The sequence below is a fragment of the Syngnathus scovelli genome, chromosome 1, assembly GCF_024217435.2.
Source record: "Syngnathus scovelli strain Florida chromosome 1, RoL_Ssco_1.2, whole genome shotgun sequence".
NCBI lineage: Eukaryota > Metazoa > Chordata > Actinopteri > Syngnathiformes > Syngnathidae > Syngnathus > Syngnathus scovelli.
The window spans coordinates 15862350-15886781 of record NC_090847.1 but is presented as its reverse complement, the minus strand read 5'-3'; the positions used below and the strand labels follow the sequence as shown (position 1 = coordinate 15886781).

Sequence of the window (24432 nt, the reverse complement as noted above, 5' to 3'; positions counted from 1 at the left end):
TTTCAGTGTGTTTTCAGGCATGGCTTTGTGACACCTTTCTGTGGGTCTCTTTATGACAGACATGCCAACCAAATTTGGTGTTTGTTTTTAATCTAGTTGCAACAGAGCCATAGGAGGCTAAAATTTCTGCTTGAAGCAAAAATCTCCCGGGATCTTTTCAGAGATCTATTTTGAGACTTTTTTTGCGGGTCTGTTCATCACAGACCTAAGCTTGGTGGAGTTTGAAAGCCTTGAATTACCTGCAAGCTTCCCCAGTCGGTACCATTGGCCAGCATTAGGAGACCATCTTGCTGGAAGGTTCTAAAACTCAGGGAGATGGTGAAGTCCTGCTGGTCCTCGTCCATGCCGTGGACGTACTTGAGGAAGCCTTCGTCTCTGAACCCCAGCGCCGATTCTGAGACACAAATGCAGAGACGCACTGAGACCAAGGCCATCCAAGGTGTTTGCCATACATTGCTTTATAAATGAGGGTTTTTGCAATTTGAACGATGGATGAGGGTGGGATTAAATTAATATTCTGCTTCCCACTCTTTTGCAGTCGTATTGACTTTTGTTCCCAATTTGCTCATTTGTTATCTGTTGTTATATGACACTGACCATGTTGGTTTGTATTTGCCTGAAAGGAAGAAAAAAAGAAACGAGGGTTTCAAACTAAGCTTTCAGACCAATCTTAAGGTTTCAAGCCTGGTTTAGAGTTTCAAATGTGGTTTGCAAACAAAAATTAGGGTTTGAAATTATGATTTCAAGTTAGGGTTAGCATTATAAATTAGGTTAGGATTTGTGGTAGGTTTTCAACCCAGTGTTATTAATTAAAGTAGGGTTTCAAAACAGACAAAGTTAGCAGTTCAAATTCAGGTTTCATTGCAGGGTTAGAGTTTCAAACATTTGTTGAATGGCTGACGTGAAGTCATTCCAACATGTCTACCTTCAACAGATGCTAACATCATTTATGTGGGAACCCTTTTAGTTGCAATGAATGCGCGTGCCATGGATCCCGCAGGTATTCAAGATGGCAGCGTCGTGCGCAGATAAAACGGCCTGTAAAGTGAGCATCAATTCTGATCTGCTGTCTGTCAGACACCACGGAAGAAAGGAGAAGCTCCAAAACCATCAGAAAGCGCCTTTGATCTCTTTTTGATTGCTATAAAAGCTGAAAGACAAAAATGCCGCCGGCTCCAAGTCAGAACGTCAACATCACTGACGAAAAGCGAGCGAGCGGATGAGTCACTCTGACGCAAATTGGCCTGAATATGAGCATTAAGTCCAAGCGAGTCAATTTGCGTGAGTGATAGTTTATAATGATTGCCACTTTTCTTAATCAATCCATGAGCAGGAAAAAAAGCATCAAAAGCTAGTGGGTCCAAGTGAAACATGACGTACGACAATCACAAAATGGTCACCTAGTATGTAGGTCATCATTGAATGCAACTTCAAATGATTGATGTTTGAAGTTTGCCGACAAAACTACTTACATGCGGACCTCAATTTAACTACAAGCACACGTATGGCTTTACTAACTAACCAACCAGCAGTGAACTACACTTCTACATCATGTCTTGAACTTGTGAAATATATACATGTATATAAGTAATTGACGAATTGCCCAACCAAGCAACTCTTGCGTTTGGGCCACCGCAGACTGAGGGATACGACGGGAATCCATTGAATATTCACACCGTGATACAGTCATATTGGGAGAGTCTGTGTCTCTTTTGGTAATCGGATATTATTTTTGAAACATGACTGACTAACTTGCTGACTGACTTGCAGGCTGACTTGCTGACTGACTCACTCACTGGTTGACTCGCTCGCTTGCTCACACGCTCGCTGACTGACTCACTGATTGACTCACTGACTGACTGAATGACACTCACTCACTCACTCACTCACTCACTCACTCACTCACTCACTCACTCACTCACTCACTCACTCACTCACTCACTCACTCACTCACTCACTCACTCACTCACTCACTCACTCACTCACTCACTCGCAAAGTAAATGGATTCAGGTGGATGATAACTGGCATAAAGTAAGTGCATTTGCGTTTGGTTTACAGTGATTGATGAATTATCTGAGGAGCATCATAAAAATCAACAAAAGCTGTCAGGTGGAAACAGTGCTTATTTTATAACATTAGCTGTGACTGTCAAATTAAATATTAAAGACCCTTGAAACAGTGGATGTAATAAAAGAAGGTGATACTTCTCCTCGCTGTTGAATAAAAGACTGGGTGTGACGTGGCGCCTACAAACTGGTAACAAAGTTCCATCCCAAGGAGCCTCCGGCTGACGTTTATTCCATCCGCACCGCTGCTAATCTTTGTAGCAATGCCCACACAAATCAACATCCCCATAAGCAGCACTATCGCTGGATTTGACACATTTAGTTGGCGGAAACGGCTTTTCTGGTTGGCAGACATCTCACGAATAAAAGTTGGGCCGCCAACTGCTTATGAAACAAAACAATCAAATGAATCTGTTCCTAACGTTCCACTTTTGCATTTGATGGAAAACATCTACTAAACACTGGAAGCAGAAAATCAACATACACAAACTTGTATCTTTACCTCAATTATGTGGGCAAACCTATAGGAACAGGGCACACCTTCACCAAGCCCCTTTTTACAGCACATTCCTACTTCAAGACAATGCCAAGCCACATTCTGCACGGTGGCACAGGAGCATGGCCTTATTGTTGCTAAGGGTGTGACTATTAGACTGGCCTGCCTGCAGTCCGGACCTGTCTCCAATGAAAACGTGTGGTGCATTATGAAGCTTAAAATACAACAATTGGCAGGAGAAAGCTTTGCCACCCTGCATTATTATTAATGTTATTTTTACTATGTTTACATCTTGCAGCTGTTTCATCGAATGTTGTGGAGCTTACGCCACCAGTAATAGCGTAGGTGATTTCATCAACTAGTGTCTTTGCAAGGAAAGGGGAAAGTGACGTATGCCGTAAAGCACACGCAGCACATTTGTAGTTTTTCGTGTGGCATGGTTCCTGCTGCCCTCCTCAACTTATTTTTTTGTGCCAGTCAAAGCGACACAGATGGTACAATGGTACCATTCAACTAGTTGTGAGTTGATGTTTCATCAGAAGAGTTATGAAAACATTTTATGACGGTCGAAATGTTGTCTAATGCTCCTTTAACTAACAGATCTAAACAGCCAGCCGACAAACCAATGAACCAATCGACCAAACAACCCTCCACTGAACAATCAAACTAATGAACTACAGCACTTGAGTGTTTGTGTTAAAAATAAAGACAACAGATTTCAGTTACTTAATAAAAGTCATCTGTTTTCACACAGCAAAGTTGATGACTTGGGATGAGATTTTGTTATTTATTGTCTTGAAACCACCAAAACCTTAGCTCCCCGAAAATGTTGTGAACCCTTTCCAATTTGGACATACCGTTACAGGGACAGACGCTTTCCCAGCGATGCTGCGGCGTAATGTAGGACAGTCTGGCGGAGCTGAAGTGGTTCATGATGTCTCCTGGTAAGTGGATAGTGTTTCGACATCCCCGTGGCGGACACCCGGTCCCCAGACAGCCGTTGTAGCTTAAATGGACAACATCCAGGCCAAGAGAGTCCTCGATGTCTGACATGATGCCTACATGGGAACAAATGATAATATAGAACAGGGTGGGTCTCTGATTTGCTCGCTATTTTAGCAACCTTTCAAACTGAGTATCGATAATGACTCAACAGTTTAATCTTTGGTAAGGATGTATTCACACCAGAAAGGTCCTTTGGTCAGCGATGGGGAATTCAGGTCCATAAATTGCAAACCCTGCCATAGTTTGGCTTTAGCCATAGCGGTTTCTACTCAGGCAGGTAAACGAGCTCGAGAATGAGCATCTTACCTGCTGATCGAGTAGAAACATCTGTAACGAAAGCTAAACTGGCAGGGTTTGTACTGTTTGGACCTAGATTTCCCATCTTTGCCTTTGCTTTGCTTGTTTGGTCTGGAGCTGGACCAAATGCACTTCATGCAGTACTTTTTGCAAGTGAGCTATACAAATTCATGCATGTAACTTTTTGTGCTCCCATTTAACATAAATGACCAAGGCATGACACATTTCTATGAGATGGCCTTTAACTAACTTGTGATGGCCGATTTGGCCGGAGTTTGTTCTGTTCTCTCTGCCCACCTCCTCCCTGGCTGGGGAGGGGGTTAGGTGGCTCAAAAGCTGATAGCGGCTGGCTGGATTCTCGGGGACCAGTTCGGGATGGGGGAGCTGCGGCTTGGCCCCCTTGAGGACACTGCCAGGACAATCGAGGGCACCTCCGACATCCATTTTTTTTTTCATTGATTTTCATATTATGTATTACTTGTGCACTCTCTGCATCCATTACAACCTGGTGATCCTGAAAGGGGGATTCTTCCATCTGTGGTCCCTTCTCAAGGTTTCTCATTTTCCCCTGGCAGGGGTTTTTTGAGTTTTTCCTTGCCCTTTTGGGAGCTTATGATCAGGGAATGCTTTGAGAATAATTGTCAATTTTGGCTATGTGAAGCCCTTTGAGACTGTCTGTGATTTAGGGCTAGACAAATAAACTTGACTTGACTTGACTTGACTTGGCAGCATACAGAGCACAAACCAATACATGGAAATCCTACACTTTGGATTCCGGCTCATATTTGTGCTTTTATTAGGGCAAGACCACCTCATAAAGTGGGTCTCGGTCCAGTTGTTCCACACCAGAATTCATTTAAAGTGGACCAAACAGCACAGGTGTAAATACACCCTATGAAACAGACATTAGCAGAATCATTTTGCTCGTTGTCTTGCCTTCCCTGGACAAGTTTACATGAGAAAAGAGTGTGACAAAGCTAAAAATTCTGTGTTCATGATAGGATGTCAGATGTATATACTTTTTTTAAAGTACCCCAGGAGAACGACAATTATAGGAGATTCAAATGAAGTTGCTGAGGATCACCTGCTAGTCTGTTGGTTGGTAGGGATTGGACCAGTCCACTCTGAGGCCTCCAGACCAGCAGAACCTCCAAAGCCTGGGTGTCAGGAAGCATCTGGAGACTGGCAAGGTGCAGCTCTTGCCGGGGAAATGTCAGAGCTTGAGCCAGGCTGCGTTGAAGGCCTCGCCAGTGATCTGCCAGAAACTCCTCAGAAGAAATCATGGGCAGTCGCAAGGTCACGCCGGAGTCCAGCGCCCTCTGTGTGGCCACCCAGACATGGACTTTCACCGATGTCCAGATGCTGAATCTCCCATCTGTTATGCTGACGTTGAGCACGTAGGTACTCTCCTCCAGGCTTTTGTCCACCCAGATTTTACCAGTGGCCCTGTCGACAGAGAAGTGGTGCCCGGCGGGCTCCTCGGAGACCAGCGTGTACGCCAGCACATCTTGCGGGTCCTGGTCGGAGGCATGGAGCCGGCCGATGAGGTGCTTGGCAAAAAAACCACCCACGTTGGTGATGAAGACCTCCAGGGGTACCACGGAGGGTGGGTACTTGCTCTGCTCAGTGACGTTGATGGTGACCACACAGATGGAGGAGAGTGGAGGGTGGCCGCTGTCTGTCACCTTTGAGAAAATAATATCACAATATTGCACAGAATGATTATCAAAGGGCAGGAAAAAAAAAAAAGCCCACCCGCTCTCCTTCCTGCCCACACGCCGTCTGTCCTCGCTGCTCTCCTGCCTTGTGTTACAACTTCTCAACCAGAAAACCATCATCCTTGGCACATTCAACAAGATTCATCAGGAAATTCAGCCAGACCAACCAACCAACCAACCAACCAACCAACCAACCAACCAACCAACCAACCAACCAACCAACCAACCAACCAACCAACCAACCAACCAACCAACCAACCAACCAACCAACCAACCAACCAACCAACCAACCAACCAACCAACCAACCAACCAACCAACCAACCAACCAACCAACCAACCAACCAACCAACCAACCAACCAACCAACCAACCAACCACCCTTTCAATTACAACAGAAACATAACGGCACAACCAGGATAGGCTTTTTGAACTGAACTCTCCTAAATGGACAATGTACATTCACACAGTCATAACAATTTTTGCAAAATAGTTTCCCAAAAATTGTCACATCATTCTTTTTCAATCCATTCACTTTTCCATAACATTTCTTATTTAAAGCCACATACCCCTCGACCTTTCATGCTTTTTCTCGGTGCATGAGTCATGTGACGAGTGTTGTGTATATGATGCATCACACAGTGACTTGTTCATAATGATTCTTATAATTTGTCTTATCGAGCAACGGATTGTTTCTGCTTGAAAGCACTTTTTGTTGTGGACGGAGAATACAATCAAAATTGAAAATGCAGCAATTTGGCAGCAAATGTCAATCAAGCACTGTTATAGTTGCCAGCAAAATATGTGAAGGTTCAAGGTTTCTCAACCATCCCCAAAGCTTAAGCCCCTTTCTCAGCCTGTGCTCACTATCTGAGCTCAATTTCAAGCTTCAGGGCAAACGCTATGAATACTTATGTACATGTTTGTTTTTTCCTCTTTACTAAACTGGTGAAAAATCCACCCAGGTTTTATTTATTTATTAATTTATTATTATTATTATATTATTTTTTACAATTTGTCATTAGTGGGTATTTTCTGCAAAATTATGGCTCGGGAAAAAATATTTGTTTCAATAAGGCTGCAATATAAAATGTGAAACACTGAATACTTTAGGAATGCACAGTATCTAAATTTAAATGTGATGTCTGAGCATTGATTTAACATACAGACTGAAATGTGAAATTAATTAAACCAAGTTTTCAGTTTTGAAACCATGATCTAGTTTCGTTTTGAAGATTTTCGAGCCAGAATTTAGCAAGTGATAGTCGGGCCCATCCTTTGGAAAATGAATGATTTGCTCCGAAGTACTCTCGTGATAAAGAGTCGATAAATCAATGCTTCGCCAGTAGGGTGACGCTTTGAGGTTTCGCCCGCCTGATTGCAGATTCTGATGATTTCATTCTGACCCGTGACCTCACTGTAACACTTGCGTGCATCTCAAATATCTTGAATATGCCTTGTATGTTGTGCTGAATGTTAATGCTGCTTTAACTGTTGCAAAAGTTGCCCAAATCAACCTTCTGTCACCTTTTTGAGCACTGTTAAGTTAAATGAATGCCGCAACTAGTCGGGTCAGCTGTGTTTTGGGAGCCTGACGGCTGTCCAACAATACCTATACGCTCATTAGTAGTGTGGAGACAGACGCCCTCATGGCCCCTTGTCATCATCATTATTATCATCACCATCACCAACCTCCCAACTGAGTGGGCTTGACATAGTGTGGCATATTATTATAGCGGATGAAATATGTGTAAGACCTGAGTAAATACTGAAGCAGCTGAAATGTGGCATAGAAGACATTAAAATAACTTTTTCTCCCAATAAATAAGTAATATATGGCAAGGCCAACTTTTTTCTAATCTTGCCTGAATCTTGAGGCGGTGTTGTGTTCGGCTCGTCCTCCTGAGCGGTGCCGCCAGTGACAGAAGACCGCCCTGATCCACATGGAAGCGCTGGTCCTCGTTGCCGCTGACAATGTGGAAGGAGAATGGTGGTCCATTGCGGGGTGTGTCTTTATCGGTCACCAGCAGCTGCAGGATGCCGCTGCCCACCGCCTCGCTCTCCTGTGGAAAAGAAAACAGTGGAATTAATTGCTGACCAAAGTTAGCATATCATTAAAAACTAAAAAAAAAAACATGACATTGAAATAGTGGTGGTTTTTAAAAAACAAAAACTACCAAATGAAATTTTACATTTACAAAACTAACCATCGTCACCTTTCTTGGGCGTTTTGATTATAGGCCTCTATAGAAAAGTGCAAAGTACCGTATTGGCCCGAATATAAGACGGTGTTTTTGAATGAGGCAAAATAACATGTTTTTCTCTCGAATATATTCTTATAATCATTTGTGTCAGATGTACTGTAATTATTTTCTGCATAAAAATTCAATTTGGTGTTCAAAAAGTATTTTTTCAAACTTGAGTCTTGAAAAAGAGGGGGTCGTCTTAGAATCAGGGTCGTCTTATGTTCGGGCCAATACGGTAAATCCAATACTATATTATTACAATTAATAAATATTATTATTTTATTATTTTTGTTGGAGGCGGCTCGGTGGCGCACTGGGTAGCACGTCTGCCTCACAGTTAGGAGGGTGTGGGTTCAATTCCACCTCCGGCCCTCCCTGTGTGGAGTTTGCATGTTCTCCCCGGGCCCGCGTGGGTTTTCTCCGGGCACTCCGGTTTCCTCCCACATTCCAAAAACATGCTTGGTAGGCCGATTGAAGACTCCAAATTGTCCCTAGGTGTGAGTGCGATTGGTTGTCTGTCTCTGTGTGCCCTGCGATTGGCTGGCAACCAATTCAGGGTGTCCCCCGCCTACTGCCCGATGACGGCTGGGATAGGCTCCAGCACGCCCGCGACCCCCGTGGGGACTAAGCGGTTCAGAAAATGGATGGATGGATTATTTTTGTTGGCTCAAATAGTGCTGCTACAGTTAGTGATTACAGCATCACCTAAATGCATTTTACAAAATGTGAATGTGTTTCAATGATGATACGGTTCATAAGTCAGAGAAAACCCCAAAGTGTCAGGAAGCCATGCTCAAAAATTCATAGGGAGCTGGCCGTTTTGGTTTTAACTGACCATTTTAGGCGTTTTTGAGGATCCTTCACAAATTCCCCATATCACGAAAAGACACGGGAAATCTGATTTTTGCTTAGGTGTCCATTTTACCGTCAATTTGGATATTTTCAGGTGGCACCGTGTTACCGGCATGTGCTTGACACGTGCTGTATGTGTTTTCATGTATGTGCAGTCACTTGTTTATTGTGGGGGAAGAAGGGATAATCTAAAACTGTTTAAATCTGGTAAAAATTAACGCACACTTGTAAAAGGCATTACGTAGAGAGAATTCCGTTTTTTATAAAATGGCAGTCCAGAGAGATAACTAGCATCCCAAATGCAGAGATTGCTGTCACTCTATGTTTCAGATGAAGACTGCGTGCTGCAGATGGATATAGACTTGGATTGACTGTCAGGAGACACTTAAATCTTACGTGTCAGTTTGCATGGCTAAAAGTGGCAGGTGGACAAGTAATTCTTTATCTATCTTCTTGAGGGAATGAGGCAGCTAATAGCTTTAATGGCGTTGCTGTCCCTATCAGAGGTTTCTAGGCATGCAATGTAGTCTTTTTTGAAGAAACTACTTGAATTTTAATGTCATCTGATGAAACAGTTTTGGATAAAACGTAAGCCCCTTCTAAATGAAGATTCTGCAAACTTGCAGAGCCACAACAGAAAAAACTACCCAGCAAAGGCAATATATTTTTTCTGCTGTTCACACAGCACCACTGCATCTAGATGACATATAGAAATTGCTCAGAACGTGACAGCATTAGGAGTGAGCATCTGGTATTAAACGTCACATTTCTGGTCCTTATTGTACGGACACCACCGTAACCTCCTTTCTGTTTCTGTGCTTTTCAGTTACGATTCTTGGATATAGTTTTTGTTATTTGGCAAACCTCTGCTTCAAACATCTCATTTATCAGTAATATAGTAAAAATTAGGGAATATTTGCTTCCCAAGCCAACCTTTCAGCCCTATATTTCTAACTTGTGCCTCTAAAATTTCAGGTTAGGGGGCCATTATGCTCCTTGTAAAAACAAAAAGCTATCTGGTGCCCTGTTAATGATGATACAATATGCGAGATACCATTGCCTTGCTTCTGGTTAGTATTGATAGCCCTGATTTTAAAACCAATAGATATTTAGATAAAAGGTGGCGGCGCAGCACATATGGACAGTTAACAATACTCACAGGCATTTATTCTTTTTCCTATGCAACATCTTACTGAGTAAGTAGAAGTACTGGTTTACTGTGCAACACATTGAATTGGATTATTGCAGCATTAAATAACAATCTAAGTTTAAATTCTACTGAATTGTTCTTCTATGATTTTATTAACGTTTTTTTATTGAGTGCTATTTTCCCTTACTGAAGAACAGGAGGCAGGGTGAAACATGGAATGGTATTTCCATTCGCTTGAATGGGGAAAAAGGATTTGCAATACAAGTGGTTTGAGTTACAAGCATGGTCATGGAATGAATTACACATTTGTCTGACTAACTGTCCGTATCAGCAGAGGATGGGAGAAGTTATTGTCTGGTGTTTAGTATGTTGTTGTTTTTTTCCTGACTTTCTTCAGCTTTCTGAAAGGTGGTCTAACCTGTAACAGGAGACTCTGCTGGACTTGGGAGAAAAGAGGTGGGTTGTCATTGGCGTCGGCAACAGTGATAGTGACGAGGACGGCGGACAAAAGCGGTGGATTGCCTTCGTCGGCTGCCTGGACCGTCAGGGAGTAATGAGGATGCTAGACAGACAGACAGATATAAAATGATTTTATTGCACCTAATTACTGGTCTTATGCTCAATTTTATCATCTACACATTTGCAATTGTTTTTTTAATGGTCCCTTTCATATTGTCATGACTTGCACGTTTTAGATAGACTGAGTTGTTTTTCTCATTGGATCCCAAAAGTTGGACTCTCTCCCATAAGAAGATCAAAGACAAGAAGTAAGATCATTAAAGGAATTCATCATGACTAGTTTCACGCCGTTTGTTAAAATGATTTGGAAGGGCTATTTCATCCTGAAACGTTATGAAAAGTCGCAAAAACGAAAATCAGCACATTTTTAAGCAACAAAGATTATAATTTTTCGCTTGGATATGGATAGAATATAAAGGATAACAATTTTTATCAATCTAAAATATTAATGTAAATCTACTGACATCGTCATTTTTCCATACACAACAGAAATACTTTATTTTATGACGTTATGGCATGGCATCGCCAAAAGATCAGTCATTGATCGCGTTAGTAAAGGCATTTCCCATTTTTGCATAATATAATGATTATAAAAATAAATCAAACTAACCCCACAATGAAATTTGAGAAAGATCAAACAAAAGGGTGCATGACACTTTTCACTGTGTCTGGTAAATGGCAATGATATGCCAGGATGTATGACAGCACATCATATGCCTGACTGACCTCCTCCCGGTCCAGGCCAGCACAAACGCTGATCTCGCCGCTTCGAGGGTCAATGGCAAATTGGCGCAGAGGGTCGCCGCTCACGATGGAGTAACGCAGCAGGTTGTTGCTGGGTGGACCATCACGATCGCTGGCCGTAACCTTTTGGAGAGGGGTGAAGGATATTAGACTAGAGCAGGGGTCGTCTAGCATTCAAGGAATCTCTTGGTCTCCCTATGAAATAGTCTTTCACTGATTCATACATGAATACAAACATACATCAATATTACACATACTATACACATCACCTACGTTACCGTAAAAAACGCATAAAATGAATTCTGAAAGTAAGCCAAGTAGCATCAATTTTTCTAGGGGATAGTAAAAGTATTTCATGGACAGTGGACAGAGCAGGGCATGGTTCAGTGGAGTTTGACGCCTCAATTTAAATACCTTGCATCTTTTTAATCATTGATTTTGGCAGTGTTGTTAACAACACAACTGACGTCTCATATTTGGAGGCGCTAATTCTCATCCTAACCACTTCACACGTCATTTGCGAACCACTTTAGTGAGAGTTCGTTGAAGAGTGTGGCTTGAACCCATAGAAGCGCATAATCTGCAAAAAGTTGAGATGCAATACTACCAAAACGGAACCCCTCAATGTCTTCAGAAAGTCTGATGTATTTTTCTGTTATTCTCATGTTTAAGACCAGTGCACACAATGTCGTTTGGTATGTCGTCACCATCCTCCCTTGCTATTTCCCCATCCCCAATACTAATGCTGCTAAAAATGGATACATTTCAGCCTGAAATTGATACTTTTTTATGTTTTGTGAAGATAGAACAATGTCGGCCGATTTTAAACACGCAAAAGCGCTGAAGGTGTGCAGCGAAGAATTGTTAGCAGAAAAATGTCAAATAGGACAGTGTGTGATTACACTGTCATCAGCAAGTCACTGAGCTGTGTTATTGCCACCTTATCTCCCTCACGCTACCCGACGTGATGGCTCACACAGGATAAGTACACCTCCTGCACATCATGACTGTGTAAAAAAAAAAAAAAGGCAGCTATTGCAGTTCAAGCTGCCTGGCGTGTTTGTGTTGGTCAGTGCGTCGTACTCACGCCTTTGTTGTTGTATAATGTACGGTACAGTGGACCCTTGCTATTTACGAAGGCTAGGGACCGAAATGACTCATGGAATGTGAAAATCCACTTGTAATTGACACTTTTTACCGCCCCAAATTCTTGAAAAAGTGTTTTCCATGAAAAACGGCTACGCAAGAAAGAAAAATAGATGAAAAAAAATCCAATGTAACTTCTAAAAATATTCTTTTGTAAAATCCAGTAATAGGTGAAAGAGTCTTTCGGAGTTCACTGTAAAGCAATACATAATACATCATATTGTTCACATGTCAGGACATCACATTAAAAATTTTGAAAGACATATGTATGTACGTATGTGTGTGTGTATGTATAGAATGTATTACTTATTAAATAGAGGAAAATCTTATCTTATCTCATCTTACTGCAAAAGCAGTCTGCTGCTTTTAGCACAAAAAGCGATAAAATAACTACTAAAGTGAGGCCTAGTTTCTTACTAGCTTTTATCAAGCTAAGTGAATGAAGACAAGGTACATGCTCCCTGTAGCAACGTGCACATCCGTTGAATTAGAATTTAGAATATATGATCGGGCTGCAAGTGTGTTGATGTTCTACAGATGTACCTTGATCACCAGGCTTCCTGGGGCTTGCTCTTCAGATATCTCAGCACTGTAGTCACCGCGGGAAAAGATGGGAGCATTGTCGTTGATGTCGCTTACGTTGACCACCACAATGGTGACATCGGCCAATGATGACCTGCCCCGGCTGCCCTCCACCGACAGGTAAAACTCCCGAGACACCTCGAAGTCCAGCGGGGCGGCTAGGGTCAGCCCACCTGTAGACATATTTAGAATAGTAAGTGTTTTTGGAAAAACTCTCATTTTATTTTTGTATACAATTGGTAACACCTCTTCATAATTGAGAATGGAGGAATTAATTCATGCACAATTCATTCTACAGCATGGATGGGCAAGTGGCGACCACACATTGAGGGACCCCTTCATTAAAGTCCAGGTCTTTGGTTCACACGAAATGTTAAATGGCTAACAAGTTTCACTTGCCCTGGGTGGGATACAAAAAAGAGCAACCATAAAGCCTGGTTTACATTGACTGACAAAATCTGTCAATCTATTGATATTATGCTAATCCTCAGAATAGTTCAAAGCATGGATTTGGCAGCACAGTGTAATGCCCAGAATACTCTGCTCTCTGAGGCTCAGGTGACGACAGTAGAGACACCAGAGTAGACCATTAGCCAGTCCATCATGAGACGGCTGTGGCTTCCCTGGTTCCTGAGAAGCACGGTCGAACCACCGAGCCCCTTTAGCGGCTTGACAGAGTTAATCAACCGCGGCAGGGAGGTGATGATGTACAAGTACCTCAGGGGAGGTTCTTGAGGACGCTGTCATCGGTTACGCCATGACCAAGTCCTTAGGTCATTGGCAGATTCCATCCGTTCAGCGATCCAGAACAGAAAGTCTCAAGTCACTCCCAAGAAAGCTCAAGCTTTCATCAGATTACATGGAAAGGTCAACATCAGACCCAATGGGGTGATGCTGTTGGAACAGACAGTCCCCTGGGATGACCATATCAAGGAGGTGAACCAGCGCAAGAGAAAAAAAAAATCAGAGCTCAATGCTGAATGCGGCAGTAATGGCTGAAAAGCCAGATGCGAGGAGTGTTGTTATTGGAAGCCCGCTTTAGTTTTGGTCTAGTCTTTGTGTCAAGATGTCATTTTGGTTTTTATTAGTTTGAGTCAGGTTCATACTCTTTTTAGTCTAGTCAGGTTTTTGACTAAAGTATTTAAACAAAATAGCATCATAATACCCCGAAAAGTTTTTGGTGTGTGACGGCCGCAGCTCCCTTCCCAGTCGACTATTATCTTTCAACGTGAAACAGTTGTCCGCCACCGCCACCCCCCTCGAACACAACCCCCCACGCCCCGTCGATCATTACGTGTCGGCGCTTTATGGCCACTGGCTGCACTCCACTCCTCCACGTCTCCCCCCCAGCCTATTCTTTTTATTTTGTTTTATACAAGTACTACCGCAACCAGGATTATGGAAAAGTCATAAAAGCTTGGGAATTAACACGACATTTTGTGACATTCGTCATCTTGTTTTGGTCAACGGAAATGAGCATAATTTTTATTTTGTAAACCACATCTAGTCTTGTATTTATTCATCAAAAATTAAGCATCACGGATATTGTCATGTGATCAGCATTGTCTTTGCATCTCGTCTGGGTCTCCCTCACGTGATAAAATCTCGAAGATATTGCCCATTCTTTTTCAACACAGCACATCCTGCTCATGGTCGCCCGGGGGGGAGGGGCGATGGCTGGAGCGTATCTCAGGTGACATTGGGCGAAAGGCAGACTACACCCTGAACTGGTCCCCAGCCAGTCGCAGGGCACACATAGCGACAAAGAACCAGTCACACCCTCATGAACACAGTCATTGAGCTGGAATCAATCCCACACTGCCCTCACACAGGTCGGGTGAGCATCCCTACACCATTGAGACAGATATTTCATCCTAATTTTCCTTGACGATAGCTACACTAGTTTTGAGCAGGCCATTCATTATAGTGAACATGAAAGCTCCTTGGCATGAAATGATTGCAGAACAAAAGCCACCAAGAACAACCTGAGAGCTACAGAAAAGGACAAATGTGGCTGTGGATCCATAGGTGGGATCCGTGGAACAACACGCCATGACACAAACCAGGGATTAACCACCCCCGACTGGGTCAACAGAAGAAACGCCTGAAACACTCATTGACAATCATCACACAGCATCACCATCTGGTCTAAGTGTGCCATTGCTGATGTAGTTTTATGGGTTAATAATGAATGTGATTAGTCAATGTATGTGATTAGTCAATACAAAAGCCACATCCCTGTTGTGAAAGGCTGTGCACACTTGTGGAACAAACAAATGAATGTATTTTTATCAAACTTCTCGCTAAAATATTTTGCACAGGTTATACCAGTACTTCGACAAAAGCAGCATCATTGGTCATGTGCTCTTGTAAACATGCAACAAAGACTTTACTATTAGCTATTCCATGCATTTTCCCAGCGACTCGTGGCACAAGTGTGAAACTATGGCAGCAGTGGCGTGCTTGGGTGCCTCTGCATACTGAGCACTTTTCACATGGGGTGACAGACGCAATCATCACTTGAGAATGGATGAATGCCTGAGCCACTTGCCGTGTTAATTTACCCCCTCAATAAGTCGAGCTGTCGTGCCATCGCGCCGGATGAACCGTTAAGGGACAATCAATCGATGATTTTCTCCATTTTGTATGGTTATTATTGCTCTCGTGGGATTCATCTTCATCTCAGTTGTGTATGTTCATGTCCTGACTGACTGACCTATTGGTGCTGCATGGAAAAAACTAACAAATACAAACACACATAATTGTTACTTTTTGGGCCAGTGATACAACAGTGAAACAAATGGACATGCCATTAACCTATTCCAGCCATTCCCCTCAAACAACAAAAATTGTTGTTGGCCTAATGTGTAATTTTTTATTTCCAAAGAATTGTTCACTTGTTGTCAAGGGGCTCCTTTGGTAAAATGAGGTTTTTTTGACGTCACTGCTAACATACAGCACTCGCATCTCAAAATTTCGACGCAAAACATTGGGTGAAGACCAGCTTGTATTTTGAAAAATATCAGAGCACCACTATACAAAAGTGTTCTTGCTCAGATCATAAATGCTGAGGAGAGGCTAACCACAAGGCTCTGCAATGTTTGGGGTGGTGCAGTGTGGGCAAGCCCTCCCGTTGCTATCATAAAATATTCAATTTATTTGTGCTTGTTTCTATGTTTTTTCCTTTCTGTTTTGCTGCTTATTTCTTCGCCTCTGTCTATTTGTCGAGGGTCCTCTCAAGGACGTTTCTTGCTCTTATTAACACCCATCAGTTTCCCCCTAGATAAAACAATTGCATTTGCCACACAGATTTGTGTTGTTGTTGCATGGCGGCACAGAAGCTGCTGTTTTATTAAAACACACATGCATACACACACTTTTATGCAGCACAGTGAGTTGTGGTTAACAAGGCCTTCCTCAAACAAGGCCTTCCTCAAATATTCTAAGTGCATATTATGATGATTGAAGACACAAAATTACTATCTATAGATCTGTAATTGATTAGCAAGCAGTCCAGGATATAGCCTGACTCTCGCCCACAGTCAACTAGAAAATGCTCCAGTTTACCCACAAACCTTATGAGGAGAAGCAGTATAGAAAATTGATGAGTTTCCTTTAAATAACAGTAAAGGCACACCTCTCAATGTTGGTTAATGAGAGAAGCAAGTTCGAGCTTTAATAAGGACTTGCTATACAACTTCAAGCATTGAAATGGAAGAAGTGTGAAAAGTGCTTGCCAGTTAAAGAAGCAAATCATATTATACACCGTTCCCTTTTGTTGCTTGAGGGCATAACACAATTATTTTATGTGTGTGGGAATGTAAAATGGTGTAGCCTGATCTTGTTTACATGCTGGTCTCTGCGGGATGCGGAGAGGTTTGTTTTTCATATTGCAATGCGGAATTATTAAATTTGTGCAAGTGTCACACGCGCTCTCTCCATTGGCAAGTTGTCGATGAGAGAAAAATGTAATGAAGTGATGTGCCAATGGTCAATTCATTAGGCACGAGTTGCGCTATGCATGCTGTGGACATTTTCCTAACTTTGCGGATCATTTTTCGCTTTCCTTTTTATTTCTATTGAGCAAAGTGGCAGTTATGAATGATGCGTGAGAGGAGCCATCATGTTGATATATGACACCTATATCTCATGGGACTTTTTATCTCAACATACGGTCTTTGTTTTAGCAAAGATGAATAAAATCTTGATTAAATATGTATATTTGTATTCTCAAATAATTATAACTTTTAAAAATGAATCATTATAGTCATAATCTTACAAATGAAACAAAAATAGGCACCTCTTTAATTGTTACTGATTTTAGGGGCACACAAAGTAGATGTGTTTAATCGATCTTACATTTGCAAGAGGGTAACTGAAAAAAAATAGGCACCATCCATAAGATATACTCTGGTTTGTGTTTTTGATTTTAACCACTTGATTGCCGTGGTTACGACAACAAAAACTTGGCCTCAGAACAAGCTCACTGCATTTATGTCGCCACATTGTATCAAGACATTTGACAATCAATCAAGAACCTCCCTCCTCCTGCCCGAGGTCAAACTTTGTTGAGTTCAGTCAGATGAATATCTTGCTCTTCTTGTACATGACCTCATAAATGAATATCTGACGGTTTTCTCGCCAAAAGTCATTGAGATTCTCACCAATGCTTAGTTTGATTCCTGGTGCTCAAACTTCTTATCTCTGCATCTGCACTGTCCAAACTTGGCGCTTGCCCCCAGATAATGAGTGCAAGAGCGTAGAGTTGTGATCAATGAGGCTGGCTGACTTTTAACGATTTTTTCAAGAGCCAACGTAAGAAATCCTCTGAAGGGCATCGGGTCCAATACACCAAACTCAAAGCTTGACTCCAAAGTCCACGATGAGTTGAAGTTCAAAACAATAAAACATTTAGTTCTAGGACCAGAGAAGGACTATTGATTGATTCGAGGCACGAACACAGATGCAGCAAGACAACAACATAAACAATAAAACAACATTTGGACCATGAATGCTTCATAATGTCAGAGAAGCATTGTTGGATTTTAATAAAAGATATATATATTTATATATTATTATATTTATGCTACTTTAAGTTGCTACTTTGTTGAGGTAACGTCGTAGTGTTTCTTGTTTTATGGAGTGCAGTAAACGTCACCACTGTGCTTTACCCACAGTAGTTGTGGATTTCAACTCTCCTTTCCCAAAGAAGATTGATCACATTCCCTGCCGAATTCGAGCCTAACATTTCAGGAGAGCTCCACTTGCTTTCCCCCCCATTTCATCATCTAGTTATCCCGCTTCATTCCTTCCTTGATACTAATATTTTAAAAGTCATTGGGACACCGGTGACTTTGTTGTCATAGTTCTTACTCCTATCCAATCACTGTTACTTTCTCTCCAGAGCATTTCTAAATTTACAGCCAAACTGGTAAAATGGACACTGATGCTTCAAACCAAACTGGCAGACTTAATGTCTTTTCAGGCATGGCTTCCTTTTTGCAAGTCTACTCATGATGAACATGTCAAAGAAGTTGTTGCTACACAAAACTTGGTTTGGGGGTTGAATTATTATTTTCTTTTAATTCTAACTGGCACAAATCAATGAAAATGACCCATGAAATAGATTTTCAAAACAACATGGCAGACTTCCTGTCTTTTTAGCCAGAGCTTTTTGAGACTTTTTTGGGTCTTCTCATTAGTGACTTGCTAACCAAACTTGAGAATGGAAAATGGCTTTGGTGTGTGTGTGTGTGTGTGTGTGTGTGTGTGTGTGTGTGTGTGTGTGTGTGTGTGTGTCGAGGGCATAATAGAATAAGCCATCTGAGCCTAAAATGTCTAATCATGATATAATCATCAAATACCCATTGGTGAATGAAACTGGTGAATTATTTTTTATTGATTTTGATTTATTTATTTTAAATGTTATTGGGCGCAACAAGGCTAATTGAATGTAACATTTGCGTTTTAAACCAAAACGTCTCCTCTATAATCTTGGGCATGGTTTCCAGAGATGTTTTTGTGGGTCTTGTCGTGATACGCACGATGCCTACCAAATTTATGTTCCCAAGAGAAACTGGCTTCAAACCCTGAATTCAAAGACTGAGAAGCAAAGCACTACACGTGTGTATGTGATGTCAGTGTTTTGCTTTTTCTTTGTCTTCTTTTGCCACACTTCAAAAGAAGAGCAACATTATGCAATCATTTATCAACGTTAAGCAAGACAAACGTTAGAAAATCAAAATAAAACGGTTGTTTAAGAAACCTGATTGTAACCACTGCTGTAGGCTATGTTGCACATTAGAAGTTAACAGTAGCATATCAATAAATATTACACACTGACTTATTAGCACAAATCAATGAGCCTAAACATGAGAGCAGACGCAGCCCGCGGCTGCCTTTGAGGGATAAATTGAATTCTAGCGTGAATTACTTGTTTTTCTGCCTTGCGGCAGCTTGGCTCCGAAAACAGGCAACTTTACTGTTCAATCCTTCACATCAAAGATCTCATGTCAGAATGATCTTTTTACCCAGAACAACATTTTTGTGCTGTCCATCTTTCTAGTATTACGTTCAAAATCTTGAATTTTTTTTTCTGCGTGTATAATAGACATGCCAATCGAATTTACCAAGTACAAATGGCTTTGGGAGCCCCAAACAAAACCCATTAGGTTGGATGTAACTGACGCAAAAATTGATATTTTTACATTTTTGGGTGAATCTACTCATTCTAATAGATATGCTGACTAATTTTCATACTGCTATCTGAAAATATCTTTAAGGACTCAAAGAACAGCTACAAGATTAAACCCAACCTGCGTGTTTTTTAGGCATTTTACTGCATGGCCTCATGAGACTTTTTTGTGGAAATACTGAGGAGAAAGATATACCTACCTAATTCTTTTTATTTTGGTTCATGATCATCTCAACTGTGCCAATTGAACCAAATATGCCCGCTTTGAACCAAAGTACCAAACTTTCTTTTTTCCCAGCATACTCTACTCATGCCTAACAACTTTCATGTTGCTAAGGGAAACTGGCTCCATGGCCTGAATTTTCAAACAACTTCAAATGGGCAGTATAATTCAACCTTACCAATTATGTGTAAAATGTGATGCTTAATGAATTTGAAGACATGATATTTACAATGGCATCTGCATAAGACACTACATCAGCCCCCAAAATATCTCAAAATAATTAGTACCTGTTTTGGGGTCCAACAAGAAGTGGCCGTCCTCGTTCCCAGATGCGATGCGGTACACTACTGAGGTGTCCCCGTCGAGCGCCGAGACGCTAATCACCCGTGAGCCAACGGACAGTGACTCGGGGACCTGGGCCAGGTATTCGCCACTGGAGAAGATGGGCCGGTAGTCATTCAGAGACACTACATCCACCGTGAGTGGAGCGATGGAGTGTAGCGGGCGAGGCAGGCCGCTGTCTGATGCCTTCACTTTTAGTTGAAAGCGTGCCGGTGTGTCAGGGCCGAGCACTCGCTCCAGACGCAGTATGCCAGAAAACTCGTCCAGAGAGAAGTAACCATAATCGTTCGCCAACAGGGAATACCGTACCTCTGAGTTTAGCCCTACAGGAAAAAAATGTACCAGATTTAGTGAGAACTTTACAACTATAGTGTGCAATTTTGGTTTAAAGCAGACATTTGACGGTGGCTTTGGCCAATCGTAAAGGTGCATCAATGAGCAAATTGCTCCTAGGTGTGAATGCAAGTGCGGATGGTTGTTCGTCTCCGCGTGCCCTGCAATCGGCTGGTAACCGGTTCAGGGTGTCCCCCGTCTACTGCCCGATGACTGCTGGGATAGGTTCCAGCACGCCCACGACCCCCGTGGGGACAAACAGTATAGAAAATGGATGGATATATTATTGATAAGTGTATAATAGATAAATGATACATATCAGGATTCTGATCAATTGTGGGGCCAGCCAAAGAAGTGATACCTGATGTAATAGTGTATTCTATATTGCATTCTTTTTTGATCATATCAATATATTATCAAATTGCAAATCAAAAAACACCATGAGAGATAACAAAATGATGCATTGGAATTTCAGTTTATCCCAGAATGGATACATCTGTTGAAATCTTTGTCTGTGGTACCTGTGTCTTTGTCCTGAGCGTATACAGCTGCAACGGGTGTGCTCCTGGTAGTGTTGTCGTACACACTAACATGGTAATGGCTGGATGAGAAGTGTGGAGCGTTGTCATTCATGTCCTGGACCGTTAGCAAAATGTCCACTTGGCAGGACAGCCCGCCGCCGTCAGTCGCGCGCACCACCATCTTATACTCTGACATTAACTCACGGTCCAGCGCAGCCAAGGTGAACAGTTCGCCTAGTGAGGAAAGATGTCTTACATTAAATACTATATATTTCGTTTAAATCCAGATAAGTAAAGCGCACTAGGCCCCTTCGAACAGTGAGGTCGGAGTTGCGATATTGGAAAAAAAGTGCACCCAAGTACTGTACATATAGTATGTCAGTTTAAGACTAGCTAATAATGTACAATTTGTAGGTATTAAAATACACTGCTTTGTTTGACGTACCGGCTAAACATAAAACAAGGCTAACTACACGTTTAACCTTGGACTTACTAAATAACTTTGTCCAGTGTGTGTGTAGGTGTACATACCAGTGACGTGGTCCAGATGAAACTGGTCTGCATCGGGACCATGCAGGCTAAAGGAGATCAAAGCATTCGGGCCCTCATCTGCATCCAAAGCTAACACTTTCAGCACAAACATGCTGGATGGAGAATTTTCCATGATAGCCTCTGAATACACCAGCTAAAACCACACAACATAAGGGTTAGCACATATGATGCAGCATACTAAAATGTAACAGTATATTGTTATACAGATAGTTTGTCACAATCCAGCACATACGAGACAAATTGTGATACAAGCATCCATCTGAACCACTCTTATCCTCTCAAGGGTTGCAACCAATCACAGAGCATACATAAAAAAAAAAAAGTCCCAAAACATTCTAACCCTGACAGTGAAGAATGCTAACAATATGTGTGTATATTGTAACCTGTTGGCATTGCGGTGTGTTGTCATTATCGTCAAGTACGTCCACATATACGTTGATAGGCGTCTGGAACTTTCCGTCCGTGGCCGTGATTGTGAGTGCATAGGCGGCGTGGGCCTCACGGTCCAGCGACTCTTTGGTGATCAAACCCCATTCACCCTCATCCTGATGGATCACAGCAAACTGACCCAGTGGGTCGCCATCTGTGGCCAACAATAAAGAAACCTGTTACACCATGATATGACAGCATGCTTTGTCAAGTACTATATTTCTAATCGTTTTGTTCATTTCTATTTCAATAATTATTCAACATTAAAGGGGAAAGTCAACCCCAAAATGGTTTTTGTAAGCACCTTATATATAGACCAAATTCCTAAATTTAAACTAGCCTGAAGCATTGTGTCATGAAATCACTCATAAGTGGCCTGCTGAAGACTATGAATCATGAATCAAAAAGACTATGGATCATTATTTTGTGATTATAAAGTAATTTGTTGCGTCTGAAGTTGAAATAAAAAAGATAAAATGGAGAATGATTTGATTTGGATTACAAATCTGACATGATGCATTAATGGTGCCCCTTATAGTCCGGTGCGCCTTATATAAGGAGAAAGTTTTAAAATGGGCCATTCATTGAAGGTGAGCCTTATAGTCTGGTGCGCCTTATAGTCCGGAAAATACGGTAGTCAAAACACAGTGTGAAGTAAATTGAAAATGACATCACAGTCAGCAGGTCACAACCAATCACGGCTCCCTCGTTTTCTGAAGCTGATCCATGATTGGTTGTGACCTGACATTTGGCAACTGTGATGTCATTTTTAGTAGACAGCAAGTGGTGCCCCCTGAGATGGATAAAAACGGGTGAAATTTGCTACTCAGCTCAAATTTCACAAGCACAATATTAATCAGAATGCTGTGTTTAGACTACCTGGGGCACATACAACATATTGTAAAGAAAATTTTGGGGTTGACTTCCCTTTAAATTATTGCAAAGAGAATCCATTATATTAATATTAATGTTAGTGTTTGCAATTTTACACACAATGCTCAGTATATAATGTTACTTAGATATCATTACACTGTGTGAGAAGGGATTATTTTCCACCTTACGCATTCCACTTTCCTTTAGTAAGATTACTGCATTAATGTGTGAAATACATACTGTACTTGGCATTTATAATTTGGAAGCTGTTTGCTGCTCTGCAGACTTATTTATAAACGTGTTCCCCATTGCTGCTCAATTAAAAAGAACTGCCCTTAGTTGCGGTTAATAGTTACAGTCTTGCTTCTCGGAACATTAAAGTCTTAAGTCAAGCAGTTTCTCTTTATTGGATCCTTTTTTGCTTTAGTCTTGTTGTGTATTTCATACATTTGCATTGAAGGTTCTGCATTTATTTTGTGCTTTTGGGCTTGCGTTTTCTTTTTAGGTCATTGCGCCATCATATGAGGTAAAATTGCGGGATTAGTATTTTAACATGGCTAAAACCCCCAAAACAATTGACATAGTAGCTCCTTGTGGCGCTTTTAAAATCAAAGGCACCACCCTGCAAAAAATAAAATGCAATGTTGGTTGACTAGCTACTGGCAATGGGTTTAGTGAGTTGGGAAATTATGGGATAAAAATTACAGGAACGGGTTAAGCATGTCACCTTTTTGTGACCTTAATATATAAACTCAACCTTGGTGCTTTGGTGCGTAAAAAGCTGATCTCAAAGAACATGTGTGGTGAAAACCAAGTGCTCTATATTGGTAATAAACTTGCGAATGAGTGACATGATGACCAAACAGTCCTACACTCAACTTTAACAGCGGGTGTTTGAACACCTTTGCATTTATGAATAATTTCTGCACCAATGTTATGCTGGTTCCACATTTTCAAAGTCCGTTTTGTCAGCAATCTCCCTTTTGAGCACACTGTACTGTCTAGGGGGCATGCATTGAGGGGGAAATACTAAAGATTTGCATCAATGTGAGATTTTATTGTTGTTGTTGGCTGCAGGGGACGTGGTTGGTATTCACATCAGTGCACGTCTTTTGTGATTCATCGAGACTCAATTAACACCACATCGGCACTTGGTGAAGTGGTGATTAATAGGGATTTTCAACTGGCCTCATCGTCAGCAGAAGTCAGTAAATCGTCAGTGGGATTGATGACGTACAGAGAAAGCACCTGATAGACGCTGCATCAGGTTCTCTTTCACAATGTAATGCTAACAAAAGGTAAAAATAATCACTTCTGAGCGAGGCTGTCTGAACAATAGTAAATAAATGATGAGTCTCGAGAAGGCATACCTAAAAAGACAGAAAGACTGACAATGTGGTCATTTTAGGGTTATGTTAAACTTTGACTACTTGAGCAATGCATTCTGGGACTATTTTTTCTTTTTCTTTTGTTATAGACTCAAAGCCAATTTAACTTAACAACATGAAATTTGGTATGCATATTTATTATGAGCATACCTACAAGTTTCAAGAGGCCATGTCTGCCATTTTTTGTTTGAAAAGCCATTTTACCAGGGACCCCTTACAGACAAACTACTAAATGGTTCTAAAGTTGTTTACTGGACA

General features: G+C 41.5%; 1 protein-coding gene across 1 annotated transcript in view; it reads right to left on the bottom strand.

Moving 5' to 3' along the window:
- fat2 (FAT atypical cadherin 2) overlaps nt 1–24432 on the bottom strand; it is a 92088-nt gene that overhangs the window by 29149 nt on the left and 38507 nt on the right. The window contains exons 12-22 of the mRNA XM_049749913.2: nt 21868–22067; nt 21464–21617; nt 20933–21166; nt 20024–20401; nt 12781–12992; nt 11074–11214; nt 10247–10390; nt 7446–7643; nt 4950–5550; nt 3421–3621; nt 240–394 (exon numbers count right to left, since the gene is read on the bottom strand). Of these exons, the coding sequence (XP_049605870.2) occupies nt 240–394; nt 3421–3621; nt 4950–5550; nt 7446–7643; nt 10247–10390; nt 11074–11214; nt 12781–12992; nt 20024–20401; nt 20933–21166; nt 21464–21617; nt 21868–22067 (2618 nt within the window). The remainder of the gene's footprint in view (nt 1–239; nt 395–3420; nt 3622–4949; nt 5551–7445; nt 7644–10246; nt 10391–11073; nt 11215–12780; nt 12993–20023; nt 20402–20932; nt 21167–21463; nt 21618–21867; nt 22068–24432) is intronic.